Raw genomic sequence first — 25,469 nt, 5'->3', positions numbered from 1 at the left:
TGCTACAGCCCTTAGAGGGCCTCGACCTTCTCAAGCTTTCTACGCCATTCTATTCTGTCCCTCGCTTGCATTTTCCAGTTGCTGACTCCGATCTTCTCGGCATCTTGTGTTACCCCGTCCATCCACCTTAGCTTTGGTCTACCCCGTCTTCTCATTCCTACGGGTTGCGCTGTTAGAATCTTTTAGAAAAAAAAACTGCTGTTAATACATTTATTTAATTTTGATTTTCTAAATTTCTTGGTACCTCAGTAATATTGTTTGTAAAGGCACAATTAGAAATCACGATCCCAGTATTTTCAAAATTTTGTAAAATCCTTTGAATTGCTGAATGACTTGGAATTAGTTTATTGCGATATCTTACGCCAAATAAAGAACTGACAATTCGCGCACTATTGCCTGAATAAAACATTTTTATTATTGCTACTTTCTCCTCAACTGAATACCTACATTTTTAATAAACTTTATTGTTTTTTAAACAATAAATCACAAAATAAAGATTTTGGCAATTCAAATATTGTCAAATATCAGAAACATCAATATGACCACACGCAACATGTCATACAAATTCTTGCACAGCGTGTGGCTTGACTTTAAGGGGTGGATTGAAAAATATATTATATTCTTGCAAAATTTTGGAATACGTTTAATTCGTAGAACAATTTTAATATTTGTTTTCGATACATGTTTTAGTCCCCTACAAATAGATCCTAGCCGGATAGCCCTGGTAGCTAAGGCCAAGCAAATGAATGGAAGAAGAAGAAGTTCACTGGAGAAAGTGAAAAGAAAAAGAAGAACGTTTTGAGAGGTTATTTTCAAATATTTTGTATTATTGTATTTGTTTATAATATACTTGGTTCGCTATTCCCAGTCTGAACTGTCTAGTGAATTTAGTAATTATTTTTTGCGAAGTTAGTTACTTTTTGACAGACTAAAAGTGGCTGGAAATTACTATACAACCAATCACACGTACTCATAGCCAATATTAATAGTAAACAAAGTGGTCTGTGATACAAGCAAACAAAATAGACGCTTCAAAGAATATAGACGCTTAATTCTTTGATACAAGCTAAACATTACTGAAAGAAAATAATTTTTAATCAAATTAAAGTAAAACAAGAAGTTGGTGAGAGGACTTGCAAAAGAGAAATGAATAATGATATAGATGAAGTTCTACAGGATACCTTTAAAACTGAAATTAAGGAGGAACCTATCATGGAAAATACGAATTATACATTGGATTATTTAGACGTTCAGAAATATCCTTTAAAGGCTGAAATAGAACATGATGGTAATTAAATAAAAAGTACTTATGTACTACATTTAAGCTTCAATTATCTTAAATCTAAGTTGATAAGTTGTAAGTCTCTCAGTTTTCGTTGGTTCTAAGGATTTTTTGTCATCTGATCTGTCATTTGCTTATTCATACCTGCTTACAATTCAGTTCATGCAATAATTTTTGTTCCTCATACATTGAACTCACGTTCCTACGAATATAAGTCCAACCACTTGTTATATTATGAAGTATAAAGAGTATAAGTATACTTTCTGGAAAACACAACTATTTGACTTATAATCTTACTGCTTGTCACCTTAGAGATATAACTTAAATTAGAAAATGTGATAAAAAATATTTTGTCAAATACCTTGACTATATTTATTTACAAGTAAAAATTATAGGGTAGGGTATTTATTTTAAGTAGCTGGGTTGTAACATAAAATTCAAGCATGGTTTGGAATGATTATTCTCAATTACTTCCAACATTTGTTATAAACTAAAAATTCCTTCAAGGATTGTCATCAAAACAAAGGAGCTTCTCTGGTATTTTCTATTGAAATATTTGTATTTGCTATACTACAAACAATAGATAAAGAATTTTCTGTCTAACCTGTGGCCTTATGAAAGTTGACCCATCTTATATTAAGTTGTCTCATATTTACTCGATTCAACATCATACTGATTATATTCAAAAAGTAAATGCTTAAATAAGAGTTGTTAAAAATAGAATATGCCCCCATTTTTTCCATAATAATTTAACAGTGCTGATATACATAGTTACATTTTTTACAAAATGAACTTTGTTTTGATCTTGCAATAATGTTGATAACCCAGACATACCTGACAGTCATTTATGGTTCCAATAAGACAGAGCTCTTCCAGATTATGCAATGTAAGAGTGCAGAATTTAAATGATTTGTTTCCTAATCAGTGGATTAGACAAAGGGAATAATAGAATAGCCAGAGAGATCACCTGATGTAACAGCCTTAAACTTTTTTCTTTGGGGTGTATTAAAACTAAAGTGGATTATCCTGAAGCTATTTTCTTGTGGCATCTTAATACAATTTAATAATTTTACTTTAAAGTGTACATTAAAAAACTGGATAATGTGAAAGAGCTGAAGGAATTAATCTGAGCAGAATGCAATTCAATTTATTGAATTGCACAGTGTTCTGCTCTGATATAATTAGAAATGTGTTAAATAGGTTCCAAAATAAGCTAGGCTACTGTCAAATAGTAGTTGGATAGTAGTTAAAGTAGTAAAAGATAGTAGTCAAAAAGTAGTTGAAATTTTGAGCATCAAAAATAATTTTTTTTTGGTGATATCTACAATATTTGTATTAAAAACTTATTTATACTTAAACACTAAAAAAATGTATTTGTATCCAAGTTTTCTTTTTATTGTTATGAAAATATACAGGGTATTCCATCTAAAAAAGACGCTAACTATATCATTACTTAAAGGTATTTGAACCTGTACATTTTTTGGTGGCATAAGGAAAATTCAAATTTAAAATAAAAATTGAAGCGTTCGGATGAATAACAGTCTATGTTACAAATTATCAAAAATCGAGTTTAGGTTTGAATAATGGTCTATGAAATGTGTAGATTCCACTCAATATTATAGTTTGTTAACATACCAACAGATGGGACGAGTATACTAATATGGAGAGAGTGAAAATAAATTTTTAAGTTGGAACAGTCTATGTAACATCAACGTCAAGCGTGCTTCGACTGTACCGAACCAAATCATTCTGTTTTGTGGTACTGTGCGAATAGTTATCGTTTGTTTACAATGCAGTGTTGTTTAGATTGTAGTCTGTGTAGTTTTATTACATTATGAACGAAAACCAGACAGAACAAACCAGGAATGTTCGGTTTTCACCTACTGATATTCGTAGATTAAATAAATCAAAAAGAAATACCAGTCGGGTCTCGCATACACGACAAGGAAGAAAAAAATATTAGTTCCTGCTAAGATCGCTCCTACCGATGTAAGTAGAAATAAGAAAAAAATAATACAAGTGAAAGTTTTAATTTAATAAAAATAAAAGAATAATAAAAATAAAACTTAATTGTTGTTTTTTGTTTTACAACGAAATGATTATTAAAAATAATTCTACTTTCCATTCGTCTCTATACTGCCGTCCTAACATGAAAGGTCCTATCTGCAAAATTTAAGTTTTGAGAAAATCGAGTTTTTGTTTCTTTTCATTGTATTACGCTTGGTAATTTAAGAAACTTTTTATGTTTTATTTTATATATTATGACGGAGAATAGAATTTAGTTGCTAGTCATAATTTTGATTTATTCTTTCCAGGTTAGTCGATTTTTGATTATATTGTCACTTAGGACAATTTAACTTAGTGTATGTGAAGTACGTTTTTTTTTTTATTTCTTACTGAAATTGTCCTAAATTAAACTGAAATTCCAATTAACTGAACACTTTTAATTTTATTATAATAAGTTTTACACTTAATACACAATTTACATCGTAATATATGTAACATAAATGATATGTATCGATAAAAATATTAAAATAATACTAATAATAATCATTTTCTTCCTTAAAAGCATGTTCGTTAACCGTCAAATTTTCTCAAAATTACATCTCAATTAACTTCTCAAAATACGCGACATTGTTACACCGCGACATGTATTACGAATCTGGGGACTCGTTAGCCTACCCTTAACATATCTCATAAAAATATCTTTTAAATCAATAAAATTGTTTTCAAATTATGTTTTGTAATAATTTCTTCTTTTAAAATGAAGACAAACTATATCTTTTAAGTAAACGCGAGAAATTAGCTTTTGTAACTTATATTTGGAGGTACAGTCAGTGAAGTTAAAAAGTAGCATTTTTATTAAATTAACTTTTGATGAATTGGCTTATTTTACCGTTTCGAAAAAATCGTCAAAATCGTATACCTACTTTTTTTCTTTTGGGGGCAAGCTCAAGTTGGCGATGAAATGAATCTGCTGCCATAAAAGTATGACCTGGCTCAAAAAATTTGATTATTATATTTTCTACAGAAATTACATTTTCTTTTTCATAGCCTAATGTTGCCAAAAGAAATATCTTTTCACGCTTTTCATTTTACAAATACACACCTCTTCGGCTTTCTTTGATGTTAGATAGTATTTGCAGGAATACACTCTTGGTAATGTTTGATTCTGAGATGTGCCTCTTTTTTCTCACTTTATTTTACGCAGGTCAAAACAAACTGTTTTTGGTGTTCTTTTCCAATAACCAGTATTGTGTATTAATGTCTTTTTGCCTAGTGTATGAAATTTTTTCAGCGCAATTGAATTTGAATTTACGTGCCTTTTTAACTTTATAAACTCTTATGTAAAACTCTCTCTTTTTTGTTTCTTTCGTTCGACAAATGGCTCTTCAATTTGTTTTCTTTTTTTTATTTTCCAGTTTTTGTATACAGATTACTCTTAGCTTTATCAACTGTTTTGTTTATGATTGTGAGCTGTAAAATGAATATCTCGAATGAAATACTGAAAGAAGTTAAATTCCATAAGTTAATATATAAGTATTCCATATGATGAATATAAGTTTACATCTATCGCTATTCCGGCTAAGTGACGCTACATTGCTACTACCAATAAATATAGACGCATATGCGTCTATATTTTTTGCTACTACTACAAACAATAATTACAATCAGTTATTGCTTATACCTAAGGTAACAATATTAAACTTACCCTTTATCCATTTCTCACAATATATATTTACTTAAAATACAAAAAACATGAGCGTACACCCAATGTCTGACAATAAAAAATACCTTGTATAATTAATTATTTGAAGTTATGTTACAAACATGCTTTTGTCATACTACGCAAAATTGTCCTAACTGATGCCGTTCAGTATAAAATGCTACCTTAAATAGTCCTAACTGCATTTCTAAAGTTAAAACGGACAATTTTTCTTAGCATATTATGTGAGATAGGACAATTTATGTTAGTAAACATTACTTTTTAGTCAGTTAGGACAAACCATTTAGGTATATAATAAGGCACTTAAGACGCTTATAGGACAATTTCATTTTGTACATACATAGATAATATGTTTACGCAAGCCATGAGCCAATAAAGTCATTTTACCAAATTTTGCAGATAGGACCTTTCATGTTAGGACGGCAGTATATAGATTTATTAATTTTATGTTATTTGTTTAAGATAAACATATGCAGTAAATTGTGTAAGCAAATGTGTTCACATTTCACCCTTCCTATGAGAAAGGATCTCTTCAGGTTCTTCTATTCACACTCGTACGATGAGCAGTCAGCATTTTTAACGTATGTTAAATGTATTAGAATGGAGGAACCAAAAAGAAGAAGAGCTGGAAAAGCAGATGGCACTTCGTTAAAGTTATGTTCTTTTGCATACTTCATTGATAACAAGAAAGTATGCAAAACTATGTTAAACTCGGTGTTAATATTTCTATAGATCAGAGAGGTAAGCATCATAATAGACCAAAGGCGATTCTACGCGAGAGTAGGAACTTGGTGATGATAGAACATATCAATAAATTTCCAAGACAAGAGTACTTGAGACAGAAAGAATACTTGAGTCCTGATCTAAATTTGTCAAAAATGTATCGATGTTTCCAAACTGAAAATCCTAATCTTGATGTCAGTAAAACGTTTTATGATACAGTTTTCAAGCAAATGAATTTACGTTTTGGCGCTCCTAGATCCGATACATGTAAAATATGCGATGAATTCTATATACAACTAAGTTCTGCAAAATCAGAGGATGATAGGAAGAAAATACAGCTGGAAAGTGACTTATATCAAACTAAAGCCTCTTTGGGATATCAAGAACTTAAAGCAGACGTAGTTAAATCTAAAGCAAATAACTCATCTACTGTCGTCCTTTGTGTTGATATGCAGCAGGTTCTATTTTGCCCGTCATTATCCCACTCAGATATCTTCTACCAAAGGCAACTTAGCTGCTACAACTTTGTTATACATAATATGGGAACTAGCAAAGCGGTAATGAACTTGTGGTACGAATGCATCGCAGGAAGAGGCTCTACAGAAATAGCATCTTGCATAATCAAGTATGTTACAATGAACTATAAGAAGATAATAGATGTAGAAGAGCGCAAGTTAATCGTTTGGTCCGATCGTTGCGTAGGGCAAAATAACAACTGGAGGATATTAAACACCTACTGTTATCTTGCAAAATTTGTATACTTTACTGAGATTAACCAAAAGTTTCTCTCCTCGGGTCACAGTTTTTTACCTTGTGATAGAGACTTTGCATTAATCGAGAAAGCAAAGAAAAGTGCAAAGGTGCATGTACCCGCAGATTGGAAATACGTTATTGCTGACGCTAAAGTGATAGAACCTTTTGATGTCATAGAAATGAGCCAAAATGATTTAAAGACCTAACCTCTATTAAAAAACACCTGCCAAAAAATAGAAGTTCTTCAAAATTACAAGTGACAAAGTACCTCTGGATGAAATATGACCTTGATGATCCCTACACTATTTATGGTCGAGCCAGTCATAACGTCGTAAAACCCTGGGAGTCAATTAAGATTTTCAAAGAAAACTGGGAAGCTACAACAAAGCCTGAAAATTTACGAACAGCGTACAATGCACTACTACCAATTATGCAAAAAAAATATTTAATAAAAATCGGTTGCCTGTAAAGTCGGTTCTACGGGCGAAGATTTTACGTGACAACGTCTTTTTCTCGGTAGAATATTTATTGATATGAATATTATTAAATTGCACAATAGGAACAAGGAATTGAATGAAAATAAGAATTGCACAAATTTTAACTATAGAAATATATTTTGTTTACTAAAACATTGTACATGTAAACTTAAACTTAACTAATTTCTATTTGAGTGATTTTGTTGAGGATAGGAGAAATATGAAATGAAAGGAAGTGTTTCTGCTGTAATGTGTCTTGAACGCCAAGAACGCTCGAGAAAGACAGAGACCAGTGATGTTCCGTGGAGCTTATCCAATATCGGGAGATGCCTTCGGCAAAATTCGGTAGATTTCGGTAGATCATATGCAATGACGTAAATTATATATATATATATATATATATATATATATATATATATATATATATATATATATATATATATATATATATATATATTATAATACAGTGCGTCCAATTAAGTGAACACCATAATGGAATTTTTTTTTAGTTTTATGACCTAAAACCTAAAACCAATCATCAATTAAATTTTTTGAGCCATATACACGAGGTTTGTCAAAAAATATGAACATAAAATTCATATTTTTTGATAAACTGCCTATATTACTAAAAAAATTTAATATCTGATGATTGTATTCTAAGTTTTAGATCATTCAGAACTTTTTAGAAAGAATAACTTTTTTCCATAAAACTAAAAATAGAAAAGTTTCCCATTATGGTGGCGACTTAATGGTTCAAAAGTTAAAGACCTTAAATAATTATGCTGAACTAATTATTAGAAATAACCATAATTCATTGAATTTTGTTTAATAAATAAAGAATCAAATTATTGGGACCAAATGCTCACATCAGCTATTATGATACAAATAAGGTTTAATAATATTTTGAGAAATAGTTATAGGTCATAATATTTACAGAAAGTTAAAACGTTCTGGTTCAAATAGATGTAACAACCATTATCTGCTAATGGATTAAGTCGGCAGTCAAAGAAAACCGACAGCACACACACCGTCATTTAGCTAATAATTTATCACTTGATACTTGAGATTCTTTGAGAATTGAAGAGACGTGTGTGAATGATTATGATTACGGAATGATGTTTATACAATCTGTTATTATTAGGTATAAAATTACGAACTTGAATCTCGGGGTATTTCGCTTTCTTTGCATCTTTGCAAATATATTTTTAAACACTATAGGGAAGTATCAAATGAATTTTAATACAAACGTATTAAAAATACCAAGTATTAGGTTACACTGAAAAGTTTTTTGATGGTAACAGAAATAAAAAGATAAATTGTATTATCCGAATTTATTTTCAAGTCATTGTGATATTTGTTTTAAAATTAGGTAGATTCAAGGGGCAGTTCGGTAGATCGGTAGATAGGAATCAAATTCGGTAGATCTACCGAAAAATCGGTAGACGGAACAACACTGACAGAGACACAAGCACGGAAGCACGCACCGATTCAACGCGCCTAATTCTCTAGTGCTGCGCGCGCAGCGGACCGATCATGTTTGAGTAGGAGAGAGACGCAAGGCATTCGCCGGTCCGGCGGGCCTCTCTCTCGTTCGGTGACTCACTGTAACAGACGTGAGCGGGCGTTACACTTTTTCATGAATGACTCCGAGCCACAACCTAATTTAAGACGTTGTCACGTCAAAATGATTCCATATATGGATAGTAAATTTGCCGACTTTTATAGATCGCTACCTGAATACGAATTTCTGTTTGTTTTTCATAATAGTTTTCTGTTTTTTCGTTTATTTAAAAAATTCCCACTTATAGAATTATATGTATAATAATTATTATAATATAATTTAATTTTCTATTACGTTATATTAATAAATTAAACGTAATAATTTATGAAAATTATTTCAAAAATAATTTTTTACTTTTATTTGTGGAATAATGGTCTATGTTACATTTTCAGTCACAAATGTTCCAAGAAAATAAGCAACATTTTCAAACTCACCTTTTCTCGAAAACGTCATCTTCTAACATAGACCGTTATTCGTCCGAGCGCTTCAATTGCCTCACACCCATATGTTTTAATATGTTTATGTTGTAATATTATGGTATTACTAGTTGACCTGACAAACTTAACTGTAGTGCTTTACAATTAACAAATGTTCTGTTTAATTATTAGCTGAGATCAAATTAATTAGGTAAGATAAAAATTCAAAAAGTAGCTAATTCACGCGGTAACACAGTAACTATGTGTTAAATGGATTACACTTTTGTTTCTTATTTTAGTTAAAGCAACTTTTTGACATGTTAATCTTAATATGTCTGTGACAATAATGCGGCATCATATTACATTGGTCATTTTAATACTAAATATGTTATTCAATTTTATTTATTTATTTTTTTTTTCTATTTAATTTTTTTATTATGTTAACATTTTTTGGGATCGACAGGGACACTAAATAAGTTTATGGGTCGGTATAAGCAATTGATACAAGAACGCGAAAAGGTCTGCCTACATGTTAACATACTACATAAAATGAGACAAACAATTATTTTCTATAATCAGTCTACATACATGGCAAATTCAAGATGAGTCAGATAATAAATAAGAAAAAATTCAAATGGGACATTGGTTGGTATCATCGGAATTCTCCGAATGAGAACTTCTTCAACCATAAATTTTCTTTTGAGTATTTTGGATATATTATATTGCCTATCCTATGAAACCACCAAAAACGTCTCGTTACTCAGTGTCCCGTTAGTTGCAACGATCGTCGCGGCGGTCTGCGATATGGGGACATCACATAGGACACAATTTCATTGTGAGCGATACAGTGTACTGGTTTCGTTTTAAAGAACAGGTTGTGCTAGTTTTCATAGTTATTTTATTATTTCTGTTGCAACATACTATTTTTACTCAGAAATAAGTAGTTAGGATGAGGAAAAACTGCTGCTTTTATTATTGTTGTGAAATAGTAGAAAGAAAATACAATATTGGGTGCATAATATCAATCTTCTTCTTAAAGTGTCTATCCGTTCCGGATGTTGGCGATCATCACGGCTATCTTTACTTTGTTTATTGCGGCGCGGAACAGTTCAGTGGTAGTCGTGTTATACCACTTTCGTAAATTTTGAAGCCAGGAAATGCGTCTTCTTCCCGGTCCTCTCTTACCATTTATCTTCCCTTGGAGAATCAGCTGGAGAAGGCCGTAACGTTCTTGATTTCTCATTACATGTCCTAGATATTCCAACTTTTTAGTTTTGACGGTCATGAGAATTTCACATTCTTTCCCCATTCTCCTCCACATTAGTAACTCTAATAATAATATCAATAAGAGGAGAGAAAAATTGGGAGAATCGCCGCTTGTGTATTGAACTGCAATCACATAAGATAGATTTTTCAAACATATTCATACATCGCGAGAATGTTTCTAGGAACTGCATCATCTGATAAAAGGGAGAATTGCAAAGTGCACAACCAACTGGAAAAGACCAATGGAAAGAAGGTAAAGACTAGCCATTTATTTGAGTTAAGTTATGCAGATATATTTATTGATATCACCAATATGAAAAATAAATAAATGCACAAAAGCAACTTTAAATAAAAACAGAAAAATTCTCATACATATTACAGGCAAAGACGAAGACAGAATATGATTTCTTAATGTTTAATTTGGGATAAGTTTGGGACATATAGGCATCTGTCAAATTCACAAGAACTAGAAGAGTTGTTCAAAAGTTTTAATGATGTTCCAAGTGATATTGCTTGTTCATCAAGCCCATTAGCTATCTCATTCCATGCTTCTGCGGTTTTTACCACATTTTTATAATATTCGTGGGAAGTGTCAAACGAATACACATAAGTATGTTCGTAAATTTTTAATGATTATTCAGTTTGGGATCAGAAAGTACTTTCAATATTACTGGAAAGTTCGGTCTAGGACAACGAAATGAAAGAGGAGAACGGTTGGTGCAGTTCTGCCAAGAGGAAAACATGTAATTATGAATACATGGTGTTGTCTACCAAAACGTAGACTATATACTCGGAAGTCTCTAAGTGCTCGAGGAGACAATAATGTAAGAAATCAAATTGATTATTTAACAGTCAATGAACGATTTAAAAACTGCATAAAATCGTCAAGACTCGCCCAGGTGCCGATATTCGATAAGACCATACTCTTCTGTGCTCTACAATCACAGTCGGGGTACTTACAGAGAGTTTGTTAAAATTAGAAAACCTCCAAAATATCACTAGATGCACTCCAAGACCCAGGAACTCTAAATAATGTTTCTCAAGAAATTAACCAGTTCCACGAAATTAGACTAGGAGATACCAACAACATAGATGGTTGCTGGGAACAAACGAAAACAATAATCACTGCATCTCGAGAAAATTTTCTAAGACAACGAACATTTCAAATGACTGGATGCCACAAGACATCTTGGATCTAATGGACGTTCTGAGGGAGTACAATTCCATAAACAGAGAGAAATACAATGAAATATTGTATTTCTCCCTAACCGAGATACTGACCACCGATTCTAATCTCAGAAGTTCAGAAGGCCATCGACCAAGCGAAACTAAGGAAAGCTTCTGGTCCTGGCGAAATACCGACAGAATTGTTACAACTATTAGATGATGAGAGTGTTGCGATTATCACCTCCTTCTTTAACAAGATATACACCAGCGGTAAATTACCAGACAATGTCAGACAGTATAGCGACTATCGATCAGTTTAATAGTCACACGCTCAAAATTTTTATGAAAGTATTGCATTGTCGCATATAGAAACTTTCTGAGGGCATAACTCGTGATGAGAAGTTTGGTTTCCGAAATGGTATGGGTACTCGGGAGGCTAGGTAAAAAATATTTACGTATGTTTGATAGATTTCGAAAAAGCCTTTGATAGAGTACAACCTACACTAATATTTCAATGTCAATAGACTCAGTTGGCCACACAATGAAACAATATGGAGAAATAAAAATATCGGGAAAGAAACGAAAGGCAGAATTTACAAAACAGTCATCCGACCAATAATGACATACGTGGCAGAAACAAGACCTGACAGAAAGAGGACAAAAAGGATGTTAGAAACAGCAGAGATGAAAATACTGAGAAAAATTGATGGTAAGACACTATGGGACAGAGCTAGAAGTACAGATATACGACGTAGAAGCAAGGTGGAGAACATCACAAACTGGGTAAGAAATAGAAGAGTAGAATGAATCGATCATATAAGCCGAATGACAACAAATAGAGTAGTAAAGACGGCAAGAGACGGTTCCCAATAGGAAGACGATCAGTAGGAAGACCACGAAAACTATGGAATGACAACTTACTGGAGGCACATTGAAAAACAAACAGAGTCATGTCTATATAAAAAGAAGAAGACACGTATGACATTAGATTGCTTAAAAATCTTTACTACAGTCCACGATACACAGACTACCGGTATGTTCTTGCGCATGAAAGGCGAACGCGTGACGTCAGATGGGAACCTTAATTTTCATTCGGCAATGCTAAATCAAGCGGTAATATTGTTCGAATTTTAAAATTATGTACCTATCATCGCTTTTTAAATAAGAATTTGTATTTTATATTCTTTTTACTGCCATTTTCCAATATGCATTTTATTTAAACATGAATTTCCATTGAAAAATAAAGATTTTATCTTTTGTCCAATATACATTTACCATAATATATTAAAAAAATAAAACAAAATTAATATAAACATTCACTTTACTTTTGGGTCTGTAAAAATGTTTCACATAAAATTGAGTTTATTTACTGTTATTCTAAATTGTTGAAAAAATTTGACTAAAAATAAAAACTTAACCCCAAATCAATTAAGAAGTTTTAAGTTTTAGATAAAATACTTAGAACCAATTACTTGATGACTTTCAAATTTTATTTACAAAGTATAAAAAGGTTGATTTCAAGTTAAACCAGGTCAGGAATCTAAAAATTTAAACAGAAAATTTTATTAGACTTTGATATACATAGATATGTATATTTATATATACAGATTTCCAGGGCAACAACTAACACCAACTACGGAGGAAGCCACAGCTACATAGGGAAAGGAATGCCAAACGTTGAAACGTTTAAAACAAATGGAAAAGGATAATGCGAGTGAATAATAAAAGTAAAAAGTAATGGCACAAAAAACAGAAAACCAAAACCATCAGGGTCTTCTAACTCTAATGCCTCAAATTGGTTGCATTGCTCCTGTAGTGATCCTTTCCCAAGTTAATATGCTTCTTTTCTAACTTATCTGCACCGTACTGAAGACGACCAATAGTCAGAAATACGTATATACGGTTGCCTTCCATCGATATACCATTTTTGGTTTTCTGTTTTGCGAGACATGCCATTACTTTTTACTTTTATTATTCACTCGCATTATCCTTTACCATATATATATATATATATATATATATATATATATATATATATATATATATATATATATATATATATATATATATATGTATATATATATATATATATATATATATATATATATATATATATATATATATATATATATTATATTACTAAGATCTGCTTTCTCTTACTTTTATATTAACTTTTTATTTATGTAATTACTTTAATTAATTATCTAAGTGTCGCAAATCATACATAAGAAAATAATCTCAGGGTGCCATTTTATTATACAAAAAAAAAAAATTAATCAGCTTAGGTTATACTTATCTTTTCTCGTGACTTCCAGTATCTCTTAGTTGTTCCTTATCGGGATAAAATAGGAAAAGGAAATAAATAGAAATAACATAAATAAACAAAAACAAATATATTTTATTATCAAAAGAAATAATATGAAGATTTATCAAATAAATTCCATGGGCTTTATTCTCCCAATGAAAATTTTACCACATAAAATAATTTTAATTTACCAAATATTTATCGGTTTGTTTTTTTATAACATTGATAAAACAACATAAACAAGAAATTTGGATATTCGTAAAATAATTACACTTCCTATTCGAATATTGGAATCTTTGTTCATATGTTTTTGTACTCAAAAAAATATCAAATTCTGAATATTATAAAAAGAAACTTTTTAAATTTATTAAGCAATATTACAACAATTTGTAACTAAAATAATCCAGTATTACTTTAATCGTTTACAGCTTTAAACCTCAATTTTAAAACCTCAATTTAATCACTTTCAACGCCACCAAGTACGAATAATTAATGTATTGAAACTCCAAACAACAAACAAGGAGCAAATGGAGCAAATAAATTTTAGGTTCCCGCGTGACGTAGCTGCGCGGCCGAACCAAATTTAGCGACGACAATCGGCATACCGTTTAGTCTGTGTATCGTGACTACAGTCAGACCGCTTATATTAAGGTAGATCAAGAGATCTCAGCTAAAGTTTCTATTAAGCGTGGTGTCAGACAGGGATGTGTGTCACCGATGTTGTTTAATGCAAACATATCTAACGAACGTTTGCTAGAGACCATGTACAAAGAGCGATAATTGATTAACATCAAAATGAGTAAGGTCCAATACTTCGGTCATATAATGAGAGGACCTAAATATCGCTTACTCCGGTTGATCATTCAGGGCAAAATCGAAGGAAAACGCTGAGTCGGAAGAAAAGGACTGTCCTGGCCACATAACACTAGACAATGGATAGGTCGAACGGTCGAGGAATTGTTTTATCTAGCTGCCGACCGAGAAACATTTCATTAGCTTATTAATACAACGATAGCCAACGCTTGAAAACAGGCACGGCACACAAAGAAGAAGTTCTAAAGCTCGCGTCTCTTTACTACCTAGGGCAATATTTACTTGCAAGTAATTATTTTTTACAAAATACATAGCTATAATTTAGCACAACTCTTTGGAAATGTTATTTTTTTAAAGAAACAAATTCTATTAATCGTTTTAACCCTAATATTGTTTATTTACACTTCTGTTTTTAGTCACTTCCTGACATCTGCGATTCATGCTTAACCCTTCCGCTCCATCGTATCCACATATGGATATTTTTAGATATGGCGAACTTTACCACGATATCCACATACGGACATTTATATAGGGGATATTAATGCACTCTGTAAAAGTGGTGTAGGGCTCTGTAGATTAATTTGGATCGCAGTAGGACACGGATATATAGAACATACGGCGATATCATGGTTAGCCATTTTTTTTTAATTACCAGAATAATGTAAACAGCTTAAGGTTCAGTCTGGTGGCAACCCAACGCAGCGGCAAGATATTTATTTAGTGCACGTTTAGAGTTTGTTGAGAGATCACGTATTCTTTTTCTTGCCTATTAGATATGTAATTGTGTTTTATATTATTAAAAATGGATTCGGATCTCGAGAGTGAAAGTGATTTGAGTTATGAAATGTTTAATAGTGAGTTCGAGAGCGATTCAGATAGATATTATTCATCAACGGATGAGGAAGAAGTCATTGATGGGGTACAAATAAGTGGCTGGACAGCCGTTACGGATCCGTTTGATAAGCTTCCAAGAGATATACCCAAATTTCGCTTTGACTATAACTTTCACCCAGCTATTGACTTTCAAGATTGTATGGAAATGTCGGGTGATCTTGCAGGCCAAAAAACATCTCCGTGGCCACTAATCAATCGATTAGGAAAAGTCGCACTGAGATATTCACTGACGATGCGAGAATTATGTGCAGGACAACCATCGTGTTGAAACCATAAGGAATCGAAAGGTATTGGTAACTTACGAAGGGCTGGGACAATTTCATTTTGCAGAAGTTCCAAGTATTTCCGCCCAGTCAACATACCGTCTATAAAAAATGGACCAATGACATGATTCCCTATTATGCCTCCCCAAACATATACTTTTCGAAGACGCTGGGTACGAGCGACATAAATCTGACGAGGATTTCCTCGAGACCAATACCTAGCATTGATTGAATTGTGACGGCCCTGCAATGAAAACGTACATTCATCGGTGAACAAAACGTTCTTTAAAAAATGTTCATCTTGATGTGACATTTCCATTGCAGTTTGACAAAATTCTAAACGTCTATATTGATCCCCAGGGAATTGTTCGTTGGATTTATGAAGTTTATAGGGACGGTATCGATGTCTTTACAAAATTTCACCTACTCTAAATCGTGGAATTCCATATTGTTCTCCAAAACGAGTTGTTGATTGGGTAGGATTTTGCTCAATACTTGCACAAATCAAAGTGCCCCTTAGTTCCAAATCTGGATTTACCTCCCTTCGTCTGCGAACTCCTCTTGGAACGAACACGGATCCATAAGTAAAAAAATTACGTATAATAGACTGAATTGTTGATCGTGCTGGAGCCGGCCTATTTGGAAACATAGGTATTTACAAATTGTTGTCTGATCATGTTGTCTGATAATCCATTCACATGTCAGACAACAATTTGCACTTTTTCCTCGACCGTTAAAATCCTTTTCACGAATTGGTTTTTCAATAAAAAGTTTCTGTTTACCGTAAAAAACACTTGTCAATGTGTTATTTGATAACTTGAAGGCTTGATGATTTGGTTAGTTATAAAGCAGGTAGCTGTTCGCCAATATCGTGAATTGTTTTGAAAATCATTACCTGTACAGAAAAATTGATATTAACACTGAGAATTTAGTGATGGATTTGACATTAAACAGTCTTCAATGGATTATTTTCCATTCACAACTGAAGACTCTAAAACTGGAGTTGAATTTGAAATATTTTGTATTTCTATTTTATAACATGGGAATAAGAATAAATTGCAAATAATGAGTTTTTTGAAAACTTGTTACCTAATATGTAACATATTTTCTATTATTTTTGATTGAGTAAAACAAAAATTTTACCCTTGGTGTGAATTGAACCCCAGTCTTCTTGTCAATAGACAACGTCTCTAACTATTTCACCAATTTCACATACAATAATTGTTTTCGCATACATTTAGTTTAGTCAAATATTTCAGTTGAGTTATTTTTATTATTAAATAAACTTAAAGATTTATAATTTAAAATCGCTACTAATTAATGTTTTTTACTATAATATATCTTAATATATTTAATCATTTATTCTAACATCAGAAATTATTAAAATAAAATATTTTCGAGGTCATCCATATAATTATGACTGAAGTCAAATAGACACGTCTAATAACTAGCCTTATCTCGTACTATCTCACAACTTAATCTGTCTTCTATCCTTTCCGCTATTTTGCCGGGTGGTAAGACACTCATCACTGTATATGACATATCGCACATTTCAGGAACAGAAAACCTTTCGTTTTCCGCGAAAATAGTATTTTACCTTTACCAAAACCTACTGAACGGTAATCGTGAAGTGATTTTAGATAATTGGTATACATCCGTTCGTCTTGGCGAGTTTCTATTGATACAAAAGACTTTCCTTACAGGCACTATTCGACCAAATAGGGAAGAGAATTAACATTGGTTCCATTAGATAGGCAACAATCATGTTTTGTTCGCAAGGATATGCTCCTTCTAGTCCGCTACAAGGACAATAAAGACGTTGATCTGCTTACCAGTAAACATACTGCAGGATTTTGCGAAAGAGAACGATATGTTGTAGGAGGAAATGTTCTCTATTATAACAAACCGAAACATATTGAATTCTACAATCAAATTATGGGATCAGTTGATGCAGTAGACCAAAGTGTTGAACCGTACAGTTCTTTTGCGGAAATCTTACACTTGGTTTACCAAAATAGGTTTGCACCCTTTACATCTTATGCTATTAAACTCCAGAGTATTTTACAGCCAAACCTATCAAAAACAAGGTTTAATGTATAAATATACAAAACTCTGCTGCCGGGAAATACTTCTGAAATGTAGTAAAGGATATCAAGAAATGAATGATAAAAAAATCAACCTACTACATCTGGGAAAGCGTTGCATGCAGTGGCCGATTTTTCAAAAGAAATTGGAAAAAGAGGGCTCTACGAAAAGTTTGTGTAATTTGTAAAAGACGTGGAGTGCGTAAACTAACGAGAAAATGTTGCATTGCTTGTCCGGACAAACCTGTACTTTGTTCAGCGGAACATTCTGAAAGTTTTGTTTATTTTTTCGTATGTTCTGAATATAATTAAATTGTTCAGTATTTTTATATATGTTTTATTTTTTAATATTTGGCGTGACTTTATAAATTAAATACATAGATACGTTTTAATGATATCCAGATGTGAATATTTTGGCAGTACAATTGATATCCAAGGGTGGATATACTGGTACACCCAAATATCCTTATGTGGATATTCTGGTAAACACTATAAATTGTCATATAAATTCAAATTGCTTCAAACATTTTTTTGGCCCCAATAGGTGAATATATCTTCTATTATACATCATAACTATAGTAAAACGTATTGCCATTAAAAAACTTTTGCTGGTATACAGCTCCCTACCTCAAAAAATGGCCTGGAGCGGAAAGGGTTAAAATAAGATTTCGAACTATTTTTTTCTAGGCCATTCTAAACTTCAAATATAAATTGCCGCATATCCTTCAAATTAGTGTGTCAGTTCGGTTAAAATCTAATTGCTTCTCAAGAATGACTCATACATTTTATTTGGGAATATGGTCGAGGCTACGTGCTGGCAAACCAATTGATTCAATGCCAAGAGATAGTCTCAAACTACTTGTGTAAACAGTCTATAACTCTTGAACTATAAACATAACTTTTGAAGCTCAGATTCTAACTGACAGGTTTTTACAAATCGTTGTCTTAGCGGACGGAAAGCCTTAACAAAGGACTGTTAGCAGGATTCGTGGCAAGGTTTCTGCCATCACCAGCTCTTGTAATATTCTCACCAGTTACCCTGTATCGCTCAACCACATTGCTTTACTGATGTATGGAATACGCTGAATCTGTCACAATGCGGTGATAACTCCAACCTTATGTTAGCAGGGTTCGTGGTAAGGTTTCTGCCATGATCAGCTCTTGTAGTTTTCTCACCAGTTACCCTGTATCGTTCAACCACATTGCGTTACTGATGTATGGAATATGCTGAATCTTTCACTGTGCGGTGATAACTTCAACCTCTGTTAGAAAGGTTTGTGCCAAGATCAGCTCTTCTGGTATTCTCACCAGTTACCTTTTATTGCTCAACCACATTGCATTATTGATGTATGGAACACGCTAAAGCTTTCACTATGTGGTGATAACTCCAACTTTCTTCGTATAATACAACCGCTTGAGCACACTTCTCAGGTGTTAGATTTCTGAATTCTCATTGCATTTTAACACTTTAAGCAAAAGAATTAAGAAATTCGTAAAAATCAAACCTTAAACTGACTTAAAATCGATTTCCCATTAAAGGAACTGAAAAAAAAAAATACTGATAGATTTAAAAAATCAACACTAAAGACTTGTCAGTGCCATTGTCTTGTAGAAAATTATCGGCAATATTTTTCTAAAAATAATAATTATTGCGTTAATTTTTTTTAGTACTCAGTATATAAAACATATATACCTAATTTTTTATTATTACAATTTGTACCACCTACACAAGCATATTTCTTCAACCCATAATTTCTGTAATTATATATTATTCATTTTCATTTAATTACATTATTCTGGTTTAATAGGTAATTATAATTTTAGGTTTCTCTTGTAAAGATATGAAAGCTGATGCCAACAACCTATTAAAAAATCATGATAAAAGTGACAGTAATTTGAATCAACACATAACTTCCACTACCAATGTGAACACTGGAGAACAACGTTTTGTATGTTTCATTTGCAAGAAACCATTGTCAAACAATTATTGTTTAGAACCACATATGGGAATACACAGTATACACACTGGGGAAAAACCTTTTGCATGTGAAATTTGCAGCAAACAGTTTTCAATGAAACAAGTTTTAAAATCGCATATGAGAGTGCGTACAGGTGAAAAACTATTAGGCTGTAAAAGTTTCACCAAACAGTTTTCAACAACGAGTAAGCTAAAAATACATAAGGGGGTGCATACTGGCGAAAAACCATTTAAATGTAAAATTTGCACCAAACAATTTTCAACGAAGGGTAATTTAAAAGCACATATGAGAGGGCATACTGATGAAAAACCATTTGAATGTGGAATTTGCACCAAACAATTTTTAAAAAAGAGTAATTTAATAGTACATATGACAGTGCATACTGATGAAAAACCATTTAAATGTAAAATTTGCACCAAACAATTTTCAACACAGAGTTATTTAACAATACATATGAAATTGCATACCAACGAAGAACCATTTATATGTGGAATTTGCACCAAGCAATTTTCAACGAAGAGTAATTTAAAAGCACATATGAGAGGGCATACTGATAAAAAACCATTTGAATGTGGAATTTGCACCAAACAATTTTTACAAAAGGGTAATTTAATAGTACATATGAGAGTGCATACTGGCGAAAAACCATTTAAATGTAAAATTTGCACCAAACAATTTTCAACACAGAGTTATTTAACAATACATATGAAATTGCATACTAACGAAGAATCATTTAAATGTGGAATTTGCACCAAACAATTTTCAACGAAGGGTAATTTAAAAGTACACATGAGAGGGCATACTGATGAAAAACCATTTGAATGTGGAATTTGCACCAAACGATTTTTAAAAAAGGATAATTTAATAGTACATATGACAGTGCATACTGATGAAAAACCATTTAAATGTAAAATTTGCACCAAACAATTTTCAACAAAACAGATTTTAAATATACATATAAAAACGCATACAGGTAAAAAATCATTTGAATGTGAAATTTGCTCCAAACAGTTTTCGACTAAACACGTTTTAATAACTCATACGAGAGTGCATACAGGTGAAAAACCATTTGGATGTGAAATTTGCACAAAACAGTTTTCAACGAAACTACTCTTAAAATTGCATATCATGTGGCACAGTGGTGAAAAACCATTTGAATGTGAAATTTGCACCAAAAAATTTTCAAAGAAGTCTAATTTAAAATCACATATGACAGTGCATACTACTGAAAAGCCATTTGAATGTGAAATTTGCACCAAACGATTTTCAACAAACAGTTATTTAAAAATACATATGAAATTGCATATTGATGAAGAATCGTTTAAGTGTGGAATTTGCACCAAACAATTTGCAACGAACGGTCATTTAAAAGTACATATGAGAGGGCATACTGATGAAAAACCATTTAAATGTGGAATTTGCAACAAAAAATTTTTAACAAAAGGTAATTTAACAATACATATGAGAGTGCATACTGGTGAAAAACCGTTTGAATGTACAATTTGCACAAAACAGTTTTCAACAAAGTGTATGTTAAAAAGACATATGATAGTGCATACTGGTGAAAAACCAGTACCATTTGCATGTGAGATTTGCTCCAAACAATTTTCAAAAAAGAGTTATTTAACAATACATAATATGAAATTGCATACTGATGAAGAACCATTTAAATGTGGAATTTGCATCAAACAATTTTCAACTAAGGATAATTTAAAATTACATATGATAGTGCATAGTAATGAAAATTAATTTGAATGTAAGGAGAAATTTGCGCCCAACAGTTTTCGACAAAGCATAATTTACAATCACATATGATACTGTAAATGAAAAACCATTTGAATGTGAAATTTGCACCAAACAAAGAGTAAGTTAGAAAGACATATAACACTGCATACTGGTGAAAAACCATATGAATTAGAAGTTTACACCAAACACTTCAACAAAGATTTACTTAACAATACATATATGCAATTGTACACTGATGAAAAACCATTTAAATGTGAAATTTACTTTTAAAATTGCACATAAGAGAGCATACTGTTTAAAAACTTTTCACATGCAAAATATAGGTACTCCGGAAAATTTCCGGAACTCTCGAGTATTTTTCATAAGTGCCCCTAATTAAGTATATGTTTATTTGTCGATGGCTCAATATTAAAAGTTTAAATTTAATTGCTTGTAAACACGTTTACTTATACAATAATGTATAGTGTGTACCACCCCTGGTACACATTGAGACATGTTACTAGTACACAGTGAGACATGTGATATATTCCACAGTTCTATAATAAAAATAAAAAAAAAATAGTCAATATAACTTCGTAAAATACTTATATACCAAGAAAACTTATAAGAGCTGATATCTGAAATGAAGGCTAATTAGCGAACGTCTACATGACCAATATTTGTTTCAAATTTATTGTAAGATGCTTTCAGCCTCTTGTTATTGCGAAATGGCGTTGGATCTTGAAGAACAAATCTGACGTCTTCTTTCTCCACGAAAGCAATATCAGGAACAGTGGGAAATACGAAACACGAGGCACCTATTTTGTTGGTTTTGCGCATAAAATTGACCTCTACTTCTGAATTGTTGTACGATACAACAACTCCCACGTAAAATATATTTTTGGACTTTTCTTTGAATCTCACTATAACATAGTCACCCTCTACAGGGTCACGATTGCAGTCAAATGCTTCATATCATCAAATTCTTTTCTATCTTCTATCTCCCAAATTAAAACCTGGTTCACTTTCATCCGAAGAACTCTCAATATCCACGTGTAACTGTCTGTTTCATTGTCGAAAACCAACTGGTTCCGTTTTGCTTCGATTGCATCTTTCTCTGGCGTGCTTGTGAGGATCCTACTTTTCTTCTCTCTCGGCTTGCTATTAACTTTTCTTTCCTTGGCCTTAAGATATTCTTGCAACATCTCTGGTTAAGTAAAATTTTTATTTTCTTTGGTAGTTCTACAGAGTGTTTCAGGACTTGGGTCTAGAGGAACAGAGTTTACAGCCGATGGTGCTGGAAGGACGTTATTGAAGCACTCTTCTACAATTTCCTTAGGGCGATCTGTCACTGCCGATCCAAGAAAGTCGCTCTCTCTTAAAACATTTGGATTGAAGGGACATATCCCTGTTTTTTCATAACCTGACCGAATATTTTGAGGTACGAGAGCTTTATCGTGTGCTGTACCAACCAACTGAGCGATACTGTATATTGTGATGGGCGCTCCTGGATGATGCAGTAGCCAAGCCTCACATGCAGCATTATAATATACCTTAAAAGGCCCAAAGACAGTCACATCTAAGGGCTGGAGTTTGTTGCTACAATGTGGGAATAACGTCAAAATATGGATACCTGCTTCTCGAGCCTTCATGATTACTTCCACTGTCACGTGTTGTAAAAAAAGTTTTGCTGTCATCCAGCCTGAGGGGTTGGGGTTTCCCAAGGTACCACGAGGTGCTCCATTAAGCATATGCTTTTTTAAAGAATTTACGTGGAAACATCATCACTGGTGGACAGTATGTGCCAAGGGTGGATATTATAAAGATAGGTGGTAACTAGTACACCATGTTGACCACTAGTGCAGCTATTTACTTGTTTAATGCCTTTTCAATCACAACTTTTTTGGGGTCGTGGACAGTGTTTGTGCTAGTCTCATCAAGATTAAAAATACGTGAACTCTCAAAAGACAACTGAACGTTGTGTCGGTTGAAAGAAGTTAAGCGTCCCAAGCTACATGCCTCAGTTTGTCGTATGCTCAACTTTTTTCTTTTCATAAATGCACGAAGCCAGCCGGCTATTCTACGTTCTGTCCATGATTTTGGTACCTTCAATTTGTTTACTTTAGCTACATCAAATGCGATGCGTCTTACAGCTACGGTCGGTGGTTAAGCCGTACGCCATATTACTGTAAGTTTTAATGTAGTTACACAGAATATCTTCCTGTTCATCTGTAAAAATTTTGTTCACCGAATAATTTGGTTGCATAATGATTGGTAAATTTTCAGGATTATTTCTTGTCTTGTCTCAGCATTGGATATCTGTTCAGCACACGTCTTGCTAATTTTGCGTCGAACATTCAGTTTTCTAATAAAAACGTTATCATTATATTCAGGTAATTGTATTAATATTCATTTGTAGTACACAGTGAGACAGTCCCACTATGTACCAGTAATGCTTTTCTCACTGTGTACTGTTGGACGTTATTTTGAAATTTCTATTCTGAAAAAGTACAACAAGTTATAAGTTATAAACAACAACGTACCTTGTTCACACCTGATGCGTCAATATTCAGCTGAGATCACTTAATAACTGCTTATAGTTTCAGCAAAATATTCCTCTGAATATTGGTTTAAATGGAACTTTATACTATCAAAAACACGTTTTAGTTAAACATTACACTATACGCCATATTGCAAAAATAACAATGGTAGTGACATCTGTGATATAATAGCCCTCCTTAAGTAGATTGGCGAAGCAAATGGAAGAAAACTTTTGAATTTAAATTGGTTGTCTTACTGTGTACCGCGTCTCACTGTGTACAACCTTCCCCTAATTATCTATTTTATCATTTATTTAGGTATAACATAAACTGACTTACAGCTATAATATTATGATTTAAATTAAACTGAATGATTTGTAAATTCTATAAAATATAATGAATGATAGTTTCTACAAAATAAATGTTTTTTATTTAAAATTTCATATCTTGAAGCAAGGAGCAGGGCATAATCCTACCCTGCAATGAAGGCACCAGTACCGAGATTCTTTACGATTGCCTTTAGCATAACACAGTGTGCACCGTTTTGTTGGTTTTTGTTTAGTTGTTGGTAGAATAACATCAGTTGGTGGTTTATCGACGCTTGGAAACATTCCTTTCACTAGCGCATTTTTCTATTATGATTTCACCGAGATCAATCTGGAAATTTAATTTGTTTTTCTGCCTCCAAGTTTCTTATTAATTTGATAATAATTGAACGTGGTAATATCCAGAAAATGACGAAAAATTTTCAAGTAATATTTTTTTAACCTCTTCCTAGCAGATGAATAAAAGCTGAAACAGTTATTACTTACATCCACCCCTCCTATATTCTTATTATAATCCACAACAACTTTCGGCTTTTCTATCATATGCCCCCCTTGAAGATTTACTTCTTGCTTGCTGTTGTCATGGATGGAGCTAACCATTACTATATCTTTCTTATCTCGCTATTTTAAAATCATTTGTTTCTTTCGAAACATTGCGATACATTCACTCTTTTGTATTTTTAACTTCTGGTGGTATCCCTTTTCTATTTATTCTCATGGTTCCAACGCAATCAGTCTTTTGCATCGACAGTTTATCACTGAGGTCACAACTTGTATAAAAATTGTCCAAAAACAAACAGTAACATTTACCAAGAAGTGAATGTGAAAGCTCCAAAACCACTCTGGAAGTTAACGGTTCATGAGTGTATAATATGTTTCCATATATTGTACAGACACCTATATAAATGATAAAATTATATACATACCCGGTTTATTCTTCCAAACAATCAAAGATTCATAAACGCTTATGTTCTTTTGAGATAAGGTAAGGAAGCCAATTAAGGCCACGTTAAGGTTTAAATGTCTTGTACCTATATGTATTGCCTAACATCTAAGAATTAAAGAATAAATACAAAGTTTAGTGAAAGAAACTTTTATTCATATTAAAAACAAAAATTTTTCAATACATTAAGTACATATATCGCACATTTACACGCATCGAAGACATA

The 25,469-nt window shown here is 32.4% G+C and overlaps 1 protein-coding gene across 1 annotated transcript; it reads left to right on the top strand.

The window, feature by feature from the left end:
* Positions 1-834: 834 nt before the first annotated feature.
* On the top strand, positions 835-24,379 carry LOC140436814 (uncharacterized). The gene is made up of 2 exons (XM_072525939.1): positions 835-1,288; positions 19,555-24,379. Exons 1-2 carry the CDS (start codon positions 1,147-1,149, stop codon positions 21,456-21,458), a joined length of 2,046 nt encoding a protein of 681 aa, XP_072382040.1. The 5' UTR covers positions 835-1,146; the 3' UTR covers positions 21,459-24,379.
* The last annotated feature ends 1,090 nt before the right edge of the window (positions 24,380-25,469 follow it).

This window comes from Diabrotica undecimpunctata, chromosome 3 (genome assembly GCF_040954645.1).
Source record: "Diabrotica undecimpunctata isolate CICGRU chromosome 3, icDiaUnde3, whole genome shotgun sequence".
NCBI classification, from domain to species: Eukaryota; Metazoa; Arthropoda; class Insecta; order Coleoptera; family Chrysomelidae; genus Diabrotica; species Diabrotica undecimpunctata.
Note: the sequence above shows the minus strand (reverse complement) of the source record. Positions and strands in the feature narration are given on the sequence as shown.